The sequence below is a fragment of the Capsicum annuum genome, chromosome 3, assembly GCF_002878395.1.
Source record: "Capsicum annuum cultivar UCD-10X-F1 chromosome 3, UCD10Xv1.1, whole genome shotgun sequence".
In the NCBI taxonomy this organism is placed as follows: Eukaryota; Viridiplantae; Streptophyta; class Magnoliopsida; order Solanales; family Solanaceae; genus Capsicum; species Capsicum annuum.
This window is the reverse complement of record NC_061113.1, coordinates 26681543-26697004: the sequence shown is the minus strand read 5'-3', so window position 1 is coordinate 26697004 and position 15462 is coordinate 26681543. Positions and strand designations below refer to the sequence as shown.

General features: G+C 32.5%; 2 protein-coding genes across 2 annotated transcripts; one reads left to right on the top strand and one right to left on the bottom strand.

The window, feature by feature from the left end:
• The first annotated feature begins 7894 nt into the window (after positions 1-7894).
• On the top strand, positions 7895-8951 carry LOC107864084. Its single transcript, XM_016710347.2, has 2 exons — positions 7895-8112; positions 8441-8951. Exons 1-2 carry the CDS (start codon positions 7933-7935, stop codon positions 8678-8680), a joined length of 420 nt encoding a protein of 139 aa, XP_016565833.2. The 5' UTR covers positions 7895-7932; the 3' UTR covers positions 8681-8951.
• An 811-nt stretch (positions 8952-9762) lies between these two features.
• On the bottom strand, positions 9763-11285 carry LOC107864083. Its single transcript, XM_016710346.2, has 2 exons — positions 10902-11285; positions 9763-10396 (listed from the first exon to the last, which is right to left on the bottom strand). The coding sequence occupies exons 1-2, from the start codon at positions 11136-11138 to the stop codon at positions 10022-10024; spliced, it is 612 nt and encodes a 203-aa protein (XP_016565832.2). The 5' UTR covers positions 11139-11285; the 3' UTR covers positions 9763-10021.
• Between the last annotated feature and the right edge of the window lie 4177 nt (positions 11286-15462).

Here is a 15462-nt window from a genome sequence, read left to right as displayed (position 1 = left end):
AAGCCTGATGATTCAAAGTATAGACAGTGAGAATGATGTGACAATATGATCACCACTTGGATTCTGAATTCACTCTCAGAGAAGATCACATATAGCGTTGAGTTTGTTGTTGATTCTGGTGAACTCTTGAAAGATTGATATGAATACATTAATGGTGCAAAATTATATCAAATTCAGAAAGAGATAAATGATTTATCCTAAGGGTCATTGGATATTACTGGTTATTATACCAAAATGAAGAAGTTATGGGAGGAACTCAGTCCCCAAAGACTCAATGCAAATGTAGTTACACCTATGGAGCAAAGGATTACCTAGATAAAGCTGAACATGATCAAAGATTAATTCAGTATTTGATGGGCTTAAATAAAGTCTTCACGAGTTAGCATCCTCATGATGAATCCCCTGCCTTCAATGACAAGTTTCTTCTCTGGTACAAGATGAACAACAAAGAGAAATCAAACCCTCAAATAGTCTCAATGTTGAATCCATCTCTCTTTACGTCAGTACTAGTAAACCAAATACCTACAGTACCAACTTTCTATCAAACAATCAACAATCATTGGATATCAATATAATAACATGAATTAGTCCCAGTCATTCTATGAGTATTGTAAGAGATCTGGCCATGTCATGGGAAAGTGCTACAGGTTATATGGTTATCCACAAAACTCCAACAACACTAATCAACCTCCGGGGGTCAAATATTCTACACCTGGTAATAAGTTGTTCATCTGATTCTTATCTCACTGATTCTAAGGAAAAGTTCAATGTGACCCTTACAAAAGGCCAATATGATCAGCACATGCTATAACAGTTCTAAAAATGAGCATAAATGGGAAAGTTTTCAAAATCTTGAAAACTCTAGTGGTACAATCAATTTTGCTGGTACTTTAGTTTGTACATCTTCCATTGATTTCGGAAGGGAAAAGGCTCAAATATGGCATCGAACTATCAGAAATGACTCATCCATGTCAGTCGTTACAAGTTTGGCTCATTTATGCCATCGTCGTTACAAAACAGGTTCATTCATGCCATTACTTGTTAATGGTGGTTTCTAAAAATAGCTTTTCCACATGTCATCTTACTAGAGGTCCACATCATTAATTAAAACAAAAGAGAAAGAACTATCAGAAATGACTCATTGATGCCATCCGTTAAAAGTTTGACTCGTTTATGTCATCGCCGTTATAAAACAGGTTCATACATGCCAATACTTGTTAATGGCGGTTTTTCAAAAACTGTTTTGCCATGCGTCGTCTAACTAGAGGTCCACGTCATTAATTAAAATAAATCAATAAGAATTGATTTATTTTCTCCTACATTTTGTTCATAATAGCCAGTGCCTTGAATCTTTGAGGAAGATCACCTGTCATAGCACTGAATGAAAAATTCCTGAAGCACAAACATTAATCAATCAAAATATATGCAACAGAGAATGATTAACTAGTCATTTTGAGAATTTTAAGGCTTGGCAAAAGAATATTTTAGGCCTCACTTATTTTTAAAGTTATTGGAGCTTGGCTTAAGAATATCTCGAAATATATTTAGTTGTTTAGTTAACTTAATTGGGACGATCACATAATTTTAATTAGTGATGTGAACCTCTAGGAAGACAACGCGTGGCAAAGCTGTTTTTGAAAAATTACCTTTGACAAGTAATGGAATGGATGAACCTGTTTTATAACGACAATGGCATAAACGAGATAAACTTTTAACGGATGGTATAAATTAGCCTTTTCGATAGTTCGATGGCATATTTGAGCCTTTTTCCGTTATTTTAATTAATGATGTGGACATCTATTAAGATGACACGTGACAAAGATGTTTTTGAAAAATCACCGTTAATAAATAATGGCATGGATGGACCTATTTTGTAACAACGACGGCATAAACGAGCCAAACTTTTAACGGATGGCATAAATGAGTCATTTTTGATAGTTCGATGGCATATTTAAGCCTTTTCCCATTTCGGAAACCTGTCTTGTGAATGTTTCAAAAATAAGTCTGACTCATGGATTTTAGACTCGGGGGCTTCTGACTCATGGATTTTAGACTCGGGGGCATTGACCTTTAACAAATCCTTTTAGACAAAGTTATAAACACAAGTAGGTAGAGTGATACTTGGTTCAGAGATTAGTTTAGGGAGGGTTCTGTACATACCTTTATTTAAATATAATTTGATCTCTTTTCATAGTTTGACTTTGCACTTCAATTGCAATATTAGTTTCATTAGAGTGTGTTGTTTGCTGCAGGGCCCTTCAATGAAGAGGCCTCTAGTACTTCTTCTACACCTATTTTTCCCTTTGCCTTGGAGTTTATTCCTTTTATTATGTCTTACCTGATCCTGGTAGTGAACATGCATAGCCTTTTCCAGCATAATCTAGAAGGACAAGAGTTACTTTAAGGGTCATTTGATTGGGAAAGAGTTATCTCGGGATAATTAATTTTAGGTTAAGTTATTTAGAAATTATCTGGAATTAGTTATCCCACCATGTATAAGGGATAACTTATCCCATCACTATAATGTAAATGATAGGATAAATAATCTCGATACTAACTAATACCTCCAACCAAATATGAAATAAAATAATTCTTTATTTTATCCCAAAACTACTTATCCTTATACCTCACACAAAAGATCCTTAACTGACTTGTCACTTGATCCTGAACCTATTCCATCCTCTACCCCTGCCTGTACTACTGAAATTAACATTCAAACCACCACTTTCACTAGTTTGAATAACACTCATCCTAATTGTCATATCATCAACCAACATCCTAAACTTAAAAGGTCCACCAGAGGACACAAAACTCCTACTCATATGGTTGACTACATTCACTCCATACCTAATTTGAAACCCCACTCAAACCACTCCATTTGTGATACCAACAAGACGTGTCTCATTGTACTTTTCCCTAATGATCATCATGAAGACTCTGATGTCTTAAGCCCTCAGAGTCAAATGCTTGTAAAAAATATTTGCAATGACAGGGAACCAACTTTATATGAGGAAACAACTATAGATCCTAGGTGGGAAACAACCATGATACAAGAATTTGAAGCCCTTCACTTGAACAACACTTGGGATTTGGTTGAGTTACCACCTGGAAAGAAAGTTGTAGGTTGTTAATGGGTTTATAAGGTAAAACACAAAACAAATAAGAGTATAGAAATATTTAAAGCAAGGCTAGTTGTGAAGGGTTACACTCAACACGCAGGAGTAGATTACACTAAAACTCTCTCTTGTGGTCAAGATGACCACAGTTATAGCCTTACTTGCCACAACAATTAAGAAAGGTTGGCATTTTGTCTAACTTGATATGAATAATGTATTTCTTCATGAAAATTTACTTGAAGAAGTGTATATAAAAGCACCACTTGGTCTAGTCCTACCTTCTTCCAATGAAGTGTGTAAGCTTAATAAGTCTCTTTACGGATTAAAAAAAGTATGCAGACAGTGGCATGCCAAATTAACTGAAGTTTTATGCTCAAGTATTTATGTGTATTCAATGTATGACAATTCTCTATTCTATAAAAAGGAAGGAGGTTCATTAATTTATATGGCTATCTATGTAGATAACACAGTTATGATAAAAAATGATCTTGCACAGATAGAGGAACTTCAAAAATTTTTGCATCGCAAGTTTAAGATCAAGGATCTAGGCAATCTATATTATTTTCCAGAATTAGAGGTACGACACACACCTGATGATGGTCTGATCATTTCTAAAAGAAAGTTTGTGCTTGACTTGCTAAAGGAACATGATTGCTAACATTACTGTCCTCTCTCATCCCCTTTAGATCCTACTATCAAGCTAAGAGCAAATGAAGGAGCTTTTCAGACAACACTTGTCATAGAAAGTTGATAGAAAAACTCAATTTTCTCACTAACACCAGACTTGATATAGCCTATAGTGTTACAACACCTCAGTTAGTTTATGCAAGATTCCATATAACCTTATTTAAAAGTTGTATTTCATCTGTTGAGATACCTCAAATCTGATCCTACACTAGTGTTTCTCCTATCCAAAGATGTTGATTACACTATTAAGGGCTATTCTGACTCTGATTGGGTTGCATGTCCTGATTTCAGAAAGTCTGTAAGTGGCTATTTGATGCTGATGGGACATAGTCTCATTAGCTGAAAGTCCAAAAAACAAGAGACCATCTCCTTATCCTCTGCAGATGCAGTATAAGTCTCTTATAGAACTTGTTGGTGAACTAGTTTGGTTGAGCAGATTACTTCAAGAACTCATTTCCCCTTTTCATACACCTATTCCTATTTTTGTGACAGTTAGTTACCCCTGTATATAGCCTTAAATCTAGTTTTCTATGAATGCACTAAGCATATCAAGGTACATTGTCATTATGTGCGTGAAGTTCTACAAGAGGCTTATTTCAATGCATCACATTGTGACTCATGCTCACCTGACAAAAATCTTGACCAAGGCCTTAACAAGCACCAAACATTCTTCCATTCTTGGCAAGTTAGTTGTGCTCCCGTACCTCCAACTTGTGGGGGGGGGGGGGGTATTGAGATTTATTATTTAATTGATTAGTTAGTTAGTCAGTTAGTCAGTTAGTTAGCTGTACAGATACAGGTGGAGCACTAGTTAGTTAGCTCATATACAGCTAGCATGAGTTGTCTCAATTAGCTAGATATTTTCCTCATTTTTTCTTTGTACTCATATAAATACTGTCTTGATGAATGCATTAAAGCTAAGCTGCAGATTTTGATAATTCTGTAATCTTTGTTCTCTATCTCACTACATTTTTATGGATTTCTCAATCACACACTGGAGCTTTGACTAGCTAGGTTTCTCTATTTTGATGATATTAAAAAAAATATCTAGATTTTAAAAGAAAAGATTGAATTTTATCTCCAATCAAATTATATCATACAAATTAGGAGGAATAGAGAAATAGATGTCCAATTCTCTACTTGGGAACTATAATTGATGCTGGAAATACTAAAAAGCTAGTACTATGTGTAGGATAAATCTATGGAGACCTAGGTGTTCTTGGGCATGGGTGTCTCTGACCAAAATTAGTGGGTTGACCAATATTAAGCAACTTTTACATCATCAATACATTGACCAAAATGAGTGGGTTGATATATTTTACACACAACTTATTAAACACTTACCATTATCAATATATTTGAATCAATTATCGCACACTCTGCATTATATTTTTGGATTGATTTTTATCGATGATCACAATTTATTTTTAATAACAGAAAAGTTATAAAATTATTTTTGTAACTCCAAAATCGTCATAACTAAAATTAATTTATATACAATAAAGTTATTGAACTATGTGAACTCAAATAGTTAGCTGTTTTTGGGTTAATCAGATGGGTCATGTTATTTATGGTTAGAGTCATGTGAACTAATAAATCAATGACACTTATTTAATTAAGAAAAAAAGTTCAAATATATGTATATAAAATACGTGATTTAGATCAAAATATCATTCATTAAAAAATAATTTATTTATACCTTTTTCATTATACAAATAGCTCAAATATACTCTTCTCAATTAAATTTAAATTGTAATTTCTTTAATCCGAAAATCCAAATTTTCATATCCACACGACCTACACCCATTCATGACCATGTTCAATTAACATTCTGAATATTGGCATGAAAATTTGATAGCTATGTCTGTTAATATTAAAATAAGGAAAAATTACAGAAACTACATCCTTAAGATTATAATTATATTAAATAGCAACACTTTTCAAAATTACAACTTATAGTAAAAGTAGCAATATTTTACCCACTTCATAGTAATAGAAGAATATGTATTTTCCAGTTGTGCATATGTATTTATGAGTAATACATATATATTTGTATATGTATTTTTATAGCAATATTTTACTTAAATACAAAATACAATTTTCTACTTTTCGTAATTATAAAACTATTACTATAAAATTTATAATTAAAACTAGAGGGTTGCTATTTCTGAATTTTTCCTTAAAATAATATGAATAATCACTTTGGATACCCTTTTGTGTAACTAGAATAATATAATTATCGACTTCTCTTATCATGACCAACCGAAATTAATTATGATTTCTTTTAAGGTGACAAGATCGACAACATCGAGGTTGGCACGACATAATAATAAATCCCAGGCACCATAATTTTCAAACGTCCATTTAATTAATTATAGCACCATAGTACGAATCACGAAATAGTCATAAAAAACCCCTACTTAAATAATGTTCCAATTGAAAAAATAAAGTGTCATCGAGTACTGGGATACCACCATTATAGAATCTAATCTTTAGAAAAAAAAACAAGCACATTACAGCTAAAGTTCTGTTCCATCTTCCAGGTGCCTCACCTTTTTTTTTTTCTCAAAAAAAGTTTTAAGTACTATAATTATTGAAATAATAATTCAAACTTAGAGTAGAAAATTAAATTTATTTTAAATCTGATATTTGTTTAATTATTTCTAGTTAGAATTTGTTTCTCCAAATTCTTTTTTTTTTGCGAAACTAAAATTTATTTATGAGTAGTGAAGTTCAAAACGATCATGTAAAAGAATTTTAAAAATCCATAACATTTGAAAAAGACATTATCAAAGAGTACAAAACCTTTATTGCCATGAGTCAATAATTATGTCGGGACAAGGCCCCGACGACACCACAAACATAAGAACCATATCTACCATCACCGTGAATTACGTTGTCCGATGGTAGTAGCTGATACGTTAAGTCCTAGCAACGCACAGAATCACAAGCATACACTTCAGACTGTGGACTGAGTCTCCAAATTTATATTAGATAAGATTTTATAATTTAATTTTACTAGTATTATAAATAGAGATGCTCTGTCACATATTTTTATATAAGGAGAATTATTTAAATTTACAGATATACTAAAATGTTTTCCTTCAATAGTTTATTTAGATAGCCTATTACTATAATACCATTTCACATTCCCAAAGGTATTCTTTAGGGGTGTTCATGGGTCGATTTGGATCGGTTAGTGGCTAAAATCATAACTAAAATCAATTTAGTCGGTTTTTGAATTTCTAAAACCAAACCAAACCAAACCACAAAAAGAAAATAACTGTCGGTTTGGTTCTTACCGGTTTGGTTCGATTTTTCAATTTTTTCGGTTATTCACTAGCATACTCCAACCATCTCTAGAATAGACTCTTTTTTTTAACCCGTAGAAAAGAGTATCATATTGAACAATTTCTCATGAAATATTTGTACAGTGATAGACAAATGACTCTATAACTCTTAAAAATCAGAACAAACACATTAAACAAAATCAATATTGAGATGAAAAACACCAACTTTGTATTGTAGGCACTAAGATTATCCAACAACATACAAACACATACATGTACATTGCAAAATAAAGCTTTATATTTTGTTGCAGTGTACTGCAAGAAGAGACAGAATTGGGCAAATTTGAATTATCTGTTTATTTTAATGACTAGTTAGGTGAGCTAATCATATAGAAAACGATTGAATAAACAAGGAGACATAAAACTATCATTTGAATCAGGTACCATGGTAATTCGTATTGTGAAAGCTGAAGTAGAAAAAGTGAGGTAGGGACCGTAGAATTAACTTATTAGTAATAGTAGGTAGAGTTGGACTTGAGTTTGGGGCTTTGGGCAATTAGGCTCAAGTATTGGTTGGGCTAGACATAAATTAAAATTTAGTTTTAAATTAAATTTAATAAAATATTTATATTTTATTTATAAATAATTATAATATAAATATATACAATTTCTCGGTTCGATTTGGTTATTTTCACGATTTTTTTAAGTAAAATCATAACTAAACCAAATAGCATCGGTTTTTTTAAATTTAAAACCAAACCTAACTAAACCAAACTAAACGTCAGTTTTTTTAATCGTTTTGATTTAGTTTACGGTTCGGTTTGGTTTTAACCAAATCCATGAACACCCCTAGACTATTCTTGAATGTCTGTATATCCTCTTGGCAAGTTTACATTTTTGCACACTTTTACATAATAAATAGCCTACGACCAAGTATGGAAGAGTGCCGGCAGAGTTTCCAGTGCTCCGGTGACCGTAGACTGGAGATCGTTAGCGGAAGAGGAGTCAACAACAACCAGGTAATTTGCACGAGCAAATGTTCATCTGAACTTAATATTTTTTTTTAAAATGCGAACCAAAGATAAATATATGTATGTGCAAAATTTTTAGATTTCAAACTCATAATGTTGAAAAACTTTTAAGTAAAACACGTTAAGTTTAAAATTCTAGATTTGCTTGCAATGCGAAGCTAGGGGTGCAAGTGGTTTATTTGAGTATCTATGTGGTCAAAATAAGTTTTATCTAAATGTTGATCCTTTATATAGTAAATGTTGCTTTTTAGCGTGTTTATATTTTGAATTTGCTTAATGAAAATTCTGATTCGGCTGCTGCTGTTCACCTGTTTAGGTAAGTCGAGCTCGGTCACCGGATCTGGCAGGAGTGACGAGCAGGGGAACGTGGCCGAGTCAGGTGGCAGCAGCACCTTCATCAAATAAGCCATGGGGATTCAATGATCCAGAGATGAAGAGACGAAAGAGAATAGCAAAATACAAAGTTTACACTATTGAAGGCAAGGTCAAAACTTCAATTAGGAATGGACTAAGGTGGTTCAAGAATAAATGCTCAGAAATTATCCATGGCTATTGACGGAGAATGCGGTTCTTTCCCGGACCCTGCTAACACGGAATGCTTTGTGCATCGGGCTATCCTGCGAGTCAACATGATCTGTTTGTGAGTTTTGAAAGTTGTAAGATACAGAGGAAGGTGAAGACATAGAGGTAACTGGTGACAGGTCTAATTTCATATGTTGTACTTAGGATGTTTTGTTTCATTTTTTTGTCAATTCTAATTTGATTGAATGTCATTTTATTAATGTTTACAATTGAGATTAATTTCTTCCTTACAAGCTTTAAAGTCATTCTTCCTCTAGTTAATGGTTGACCAAAATTTGTTGTTGTGATTTTTCATGCCTTGTTTGCTTATCATAATCTATGAAATTGATTTGTCCTTTTGATTTGTAATAGATTTAGCTAGTAGTAATTGATTTGTAGTAGATGTCAACCGTTCTGTCGGAGATTGACTTTTGTTGATCGTCTCGTCTTTAGTAGAAAGCTATTTCTTTTATGATTCCTCATCTCACTTTCTCAACAAAAAGATAAAAAGGGCTGGATGAACATTTGCCAAAATTGAACATCTTTAGACCCAACTTTGTGCTAAATTTTCTGTGTATTTTCAATATCTGAGCCTGGCAATGAACATGATTTTGTTTTTCTACCTTCTTTTTTCTTCATAATAACTGGTCTGGAACTTCAAGTTGATCAAACTATGTTGATTATGCAAACAAAGTCTCACATTAATAGTTGAAAAGAAATGAGTTATTTATAAGATGTTGGATACTCTTGAAAGCGTGATGTCTTTTGGGAAATAGCTTGTAGGCTTCGCCAAAAGCAGGCAATATCATATTTCATCAAGTGTATTCTTGGACTGTTTTAGGCCAACAAGGTCATTGATTGGAGGATAAGTCAAATTGACACTTGTGAAACGAAATGTGACTCATACAAGTGAACGGAGTATGTGTATCATCACTGGTAAAAAAGAGTAAAGGATGATGGCAAAATAGTAGGACAATAATTTTATCTTTACAAAAAGTTTCTCTTAGATCGGATTCATATTCTTTAATTACAATGTGATCCATTGTGTTTACCTAAGCCCATTTAGAACAAACATAATGAAAGAATTCAAATATTTTGTTTTTTCTTTAACTTGTTTCTTGATTCCAAACAGAGTGCAACATAGAAAAAAGACCTGCTCCTTTGGAACTGATTATTCCGTGGAGATCTAAGAGACATTAGAGCAAAAGGCATTGACATTTCTACATTAATCCTGAAATATGATACCTTTGCTAAAAGAATGTAGAGTACTTGAATTAATTATACTACTACAAAAGGAAATGAAAATGAATTTGATCCTTGTGATTGATTTTGCGAATCACTGTTGAAGCCTCATTTGTTCGTAAAATTGAGCAATGAAGTTCTCTGCCTTCGCATCAATCATGTCGTCTGCTCCATATGCATCGAATGCCTGGTCAGGATCCTCCTCCTCCTCCTCATCGTCCCTCTCCCCGTAGAGCTCTTGTAGATTATTTGCTGATGCATACTGACTCATCGTGCCAGCAGAGGACGATGAGGGTGAGACAGAGTACGGCGAGGAAAACTGTTCAAAGAATTCTGCAGGCATAGATGGAGATTTCACCGGTGGGCGAGGATTTGGAGGTGATTGGTTGTCTTGGAGATGTAAAGGCCTCATTGAGCCTACCAACTTCTTCCAATTTTCTCCCTTTGAATCGGCAACAGGTTCCCCATCCTGAGGTATTCAGAATTAAGAAATCAGTGGATGAGTGCATGTCTAAAAGTTGAAGAGTTCCATGTGCTTCATCCTATAAGCAAGGGAATATGATAATATGCCAAAATGACACATATATTCAACAATTCAAATTCACCTTTCTAAGGAAGGTCAGGGCTGACTCAGGCGTGAGACAAGTAAGACATTTGCTTTATGTCTTATAAAAAATATTGTAGAATTTTGAATTAAACAACTCAAATCTTAAAGAAAAAGACAAATCAAAATTATATTTTATGATGTATGAGTATACATTTAATTAAATATTCTTATTAAAATTTGAATATTTTATGATGTATGAGTATACATTTAAATATTCTTATTAAAATTTGGCTTTAACCTCTAATTTTATTTTTATTGAAACGCCCTTGACAAAGTCAATCTACTAACAGAATTAGAATCTGAATCTGAATAGTCATCTTAAAAGAGAAAGTGAAACTTATTAATGAAACATTCTAGGCATACGTACCTGAGAAAATTTTTGTTGCTTTAGATCAAGGGAAAATTTCTGTTGCTTTAGATCAAGGGAACGACGACGACGGAGCTTGAGTGATGCAGCTCTGAGGAAGCTAAAAGCACCATGCTTTTTCTTCTCCTTGACAACTGGTTGTGGTTGATCGACAATGTTGTCATCAACCGAAGATTTATTGTTATTGTTGTTGTTCATGGTGATGGTGATTGTGGAGCTGACTTCCTCTTCCGTCATTCTTTGGAGGAGAACGTTCCACGAAAAAATGGCTACGCTCGAACGATTGTGCACCTAATTAATATGCCCTCCCTGCAATGCAGGGCGAGTTGTTTAGAGAGACGTTGCAAAGAAATGAGGCTTCTTTTACTCTATATATAGAGAGAAGCTATAAAAAGGGGAAGGTATGGTGTTTCATTCTTTATTGGAAAGTTAGTTATGTATAACTATATAATAACCTCAGGATATTTGTGTGGTTTACAAATATTCTGGAAGTTGGAACTTACAAGCACTAGAATGCCATTAACATGCACATTTTTGAAATTGTACTATCGTAATTTAGCAGGTTAATTACATTTTTCTTTTGGGCTTTTCGTTTGCGGATGTAGATTTGAATGGTGAATTTGGGCATGTAAACCATATTGCACCTTTGTATGGTTGAACCAAGAGGCCTAACTGGTGATCCTTTCTCATTTTCTCAGGCAATCTCGATTCATTAATTGGGAAATGACCCAAGTGCATTGGAACCCCATTTTGGGACAATCATTTAAGTCATCCACTTTAAAGTAAAGGAAACTTACATAAATCTCTGAATATTTAAATGATATTACATGTTATCCAACTATTTAGTTAATTACATCTTATCTCGAATTTTTGAAATCATCATACATATGGTATAAGGTGATACGGATAAAAATTGATACATTTAAAATAGAATAGATATTTATTTTAGGAAGTAACAAATTTTGTTTTACTCTTCCATGCAAATCACGCTCAATTTATTACAAACTGAACATTCGCAATTCCTTCCTACCAGATTTAAAATTTGAAGAAAACCAAATCTTTTAAAGCAAATCAGATTACAAGCTCAATCGTTTTGAATTTTAACAAAAAAAATCTTCATTCTTCCTTCTTCATTATTTGATTAACTTCAATGGAGCTCATGACTGTCTTATTATTCTGGGGTCTGGGTTTCAGTGACTAGGTACGATAACTATCGGGTCGACGGTATTGTCATTCATGAAAGAACTTCGTACCAAGATTTAATGAATGATATATCAATTCAATTGAAAATTGATGTATCTCTGAAAAATTCATGCAAAATACGTTGTTCAAGGCAATTCATCAGCGTTGGAGAATCATAATGATATGGTTGTTAAACTTTTTCTTCAGATTTTGAAACAAGAACCTGGATTCAAAAAATATCCATTGTGCATTACAATAAGTGTATTGTAATAGATAGTGATGATTTCGATGCGATTGATATGACAATTGAGTGCCTTGATATTGTTGAGTCGTCTGGACTTGCACTAGCTGTAGTTGGTAACATTGAATCGTTGCTAGTTATTAATATGGGTGGTGAAGAAGTAATAACTGATTGTTATAACGTTGTTGTGAAAGTTAAACAAAATTATAAAAACAAGGCAACTCTTGTATCGGTAATGCATAACTATGCAATCAAGCACAGGTTCAATTTCAAAGTTGAGAGATCTGACAAACAGAGGTTAGATTTTACTTGTTCATCGTCAATTTTGGATTTTATTTGTTATTGATACATCTGAAAATTGTAGTGATACATTTTCCTAAATTACCCAACATTGTTGATTTTAGTTTTTGCAAGTTAAGTTTTTTGATACTTTTATAAACGTGGATCTATATATAGTGTGTTGTCATATATGATTCATATATTTTTTTGCTTATTGTGCATTGTGTTTTGTTGACAAAGCATAACAAAATTTGTGATTTAATAATGTAAAGGTGATTCATATGTATGATAAACAGGTTATTAGTATATGTATATTATGGTGATTTATATGATATATATGGAGTATATTTTTCAATAAAAAAGGTGATACATTTAGTTATAGTATGAAACACATGTAAATCTTCTGTGAAACATCTGGTTGTATTTCACAATGAAATCAAAATGATCAAATGTATATAAAATCTGTAGCATACATGAAAACATATGATTATTCTCAAAATTTTTATTTATTATTTAAATAGTGTGACATGTTGTAAAAGTAGTGAGAGACATATATTCCTTATGTGATACATATATTAATAGAATAACAGATATTCATATTTGTGATACATTTTATTGACTTTTCTTTTAGTTATATGTTGACATGCAAATCTCCGGAATGTAGTTTGTTATTCAAGGCCTCATGTAAGCTTGGTTCTGATACATTCGTAGTACGTTATTTCAATGATGACATAGTTCTCCATTAATGGACAAATTTTTTTATTAGAAGCATGCAATAATTTTTTTTGTAGCTCGAATAAAGGCTCCAAAGTTATTGAACCATAAAAGAATAATCACACCAAGTGACATTATTGAAGATATAAAAATAAAACTTGGTTTAGACATAGATTACATGAAGGCGTGGCATGCTAAAGAACGTGCATTAAAGATATTGAGAAGGCGACCAACAAACGGATATAAGAAAATGCCTACCTACATATACATGTTGAATTCTGTTTATCCTAATTCACATACATGGATGCATAAGTCTCCGAATAATTAGTTCATATATCTATTCATAGCATTACATCCATTTATTAGGAGATTTGTGTATTGTCGGCCTGTTGTGGTAGTAGACGATAGTCACATGAGTAGATATAAGGAAACATTCTTTTTCAGCTAGCACACTTGATGGAGCAAGTATTGCACGTAGTGATTCTTTTATGTTTCTTTCTATCAAAGCTAATTGTTATATAAATTAGACATAATGTTTGGTTGGTGTTATGTATCGGGTCATATATTGCCGCTTGCATATGGGGTTGTAGATTTTGAGAATGATTCCTCCTTAACATGATTTTTTCAGCAATTTAAGTGTGCTTTCGGTGTGCGTGATAATATTTGTGTTGTCTCTGATAGACATGAAAGCATAATCAAGGCAGTTAGTGTAGTCTATCCATGTATACCACATTTTACATGTGTTTGACATCTTTGAAATAATGTCTACATGAATTATAAAAAGAGTAAGGACAAGCTGACCAACGAGTTTTTTGTCATGGCTAAAGTGTACAAGTTGGATGATTTTGATGAGATTATGTGTAAAGTGGGAAATATTGACAATAGATTAAAGGTATATTTGAAAAATATTGGATATGAAAAGTGATCACGAGTTCATGTTTCAATAAATAGGAAAAGGATGATGACTTCCAACATTCCAGAATGTATCAACTCTCGTCTTATTGAGGCACGTAAACTGCCAATTTTTTATTTTCTTGAACAGATCAGAATCTTATTTGGTGCGTGGAATCGTAAAAAGAGAGACCGGCCTAGCTTTCTTACTAAAAACTCATTGGGAGGTAAGTTTCAACAAATTCTTCAATTGAACGAGGCAAAGTCATCATGTATGATGGTAAGTTATTTACTATTTATTATACTATAACTAAGTTACTTTGCAGTCTATTTTAGCTTTTTCTCATAACAGGTGTATAAAAGTGATACATCTTGAAATCATATGTATCATTTTGATACATCTGTAAAAATATGACACCACTTAAAAACTCATTCTTTATATGTAATTAATCTGTAATATTTATGATTCATATATTATGCTGACTAATGTAACTCTATATTAAAAAATATTTTTCAGGTTAGGGAATCAACTAACTACATATACGGTGTGTATGAAGAAGGAAGAAAATACATAGTTTAATTGGATAATAGAACATGCAACTCTTGTAGATTTCAGCTCGACAAGATACCATGTGCGTACAATATTGCTGTTTTGAAAAGCAAACATGTAAAGAAAATGAAGTCATACTGTTCTGATTACTACAAAAAAGAGATACTAGTCAAGACTTATGAAATGCCACGATGTTCAATGTCCGATAAAAGATATTGACATGTACCACCGAAGGGGTTGAAAGATGTGATTTTGCCTCCAAAATATAACGACTATCAGAAAGATAAAAGAAAAGTAGCAAAAAGTTTTTCACAATCTCAAATCGTTGTGAAAAGTGTGGGCATAAAGGTCATAACAGATGCACTTCCAACTATTTTTCAATAGAGATGTAACATTTTTTCTTGAAGAGGAATCAGAATTGTTTAGTTAGTTCAATGTTTTGAATTCAATAATTTGTGTTAAATTCTCAAAAATTTATTTCTTGAGATATTTTGTTTACAATGAAAGCAGAAATATTTTTTAAGATCAATGTTTATAATTAATTAGAACTATTCTCAGATGTAGATTTGTTCGAGATCATGATAGTTATGTGATTCATATTACTAATCCTGTTATATTGTTAAGAGATTTTACTAGGTCTTAAAATTTTAGTGATACATTTCTATCATATTATTTCAAATTCATAATATTAAAAATTTTATGAA

What these genes read in the sequence shown, in the direction of transcription:
- LOC107864084 (XM_016710347.2), top strand. Translation starts at nt 7,933, where the DNA reads ATGAACACCCCTAGACTATTCTTGAATGTCTGTATATCCTCTTGGCAA. An exon ending in GAGGAGTCAACAACAACCAG is followed by an intron (nt 8,113 to 8,440) that starts GTAATTTGCACG and finishes TCACCTGTTTAG; the next exon opens with GTAAGTCGAGCTCGGTCACC.
- LOC107864083 (XM_016710346.2), bottom strand. Translation starts at nt 11,138, where the DNA reads ATGACGGAAGAGGAAGTCAGCTCCACAATCACCATCACCATGAACAAC. An exon ending in AGCAACAAAAATTTTCTCAG is followed by an intron (nt 10,397 to 10,901) that starts GTACGTATGCCT and finishes TGAATACCTCAG; the next exon opens with GATGGGGAACCTGTTGCCGA.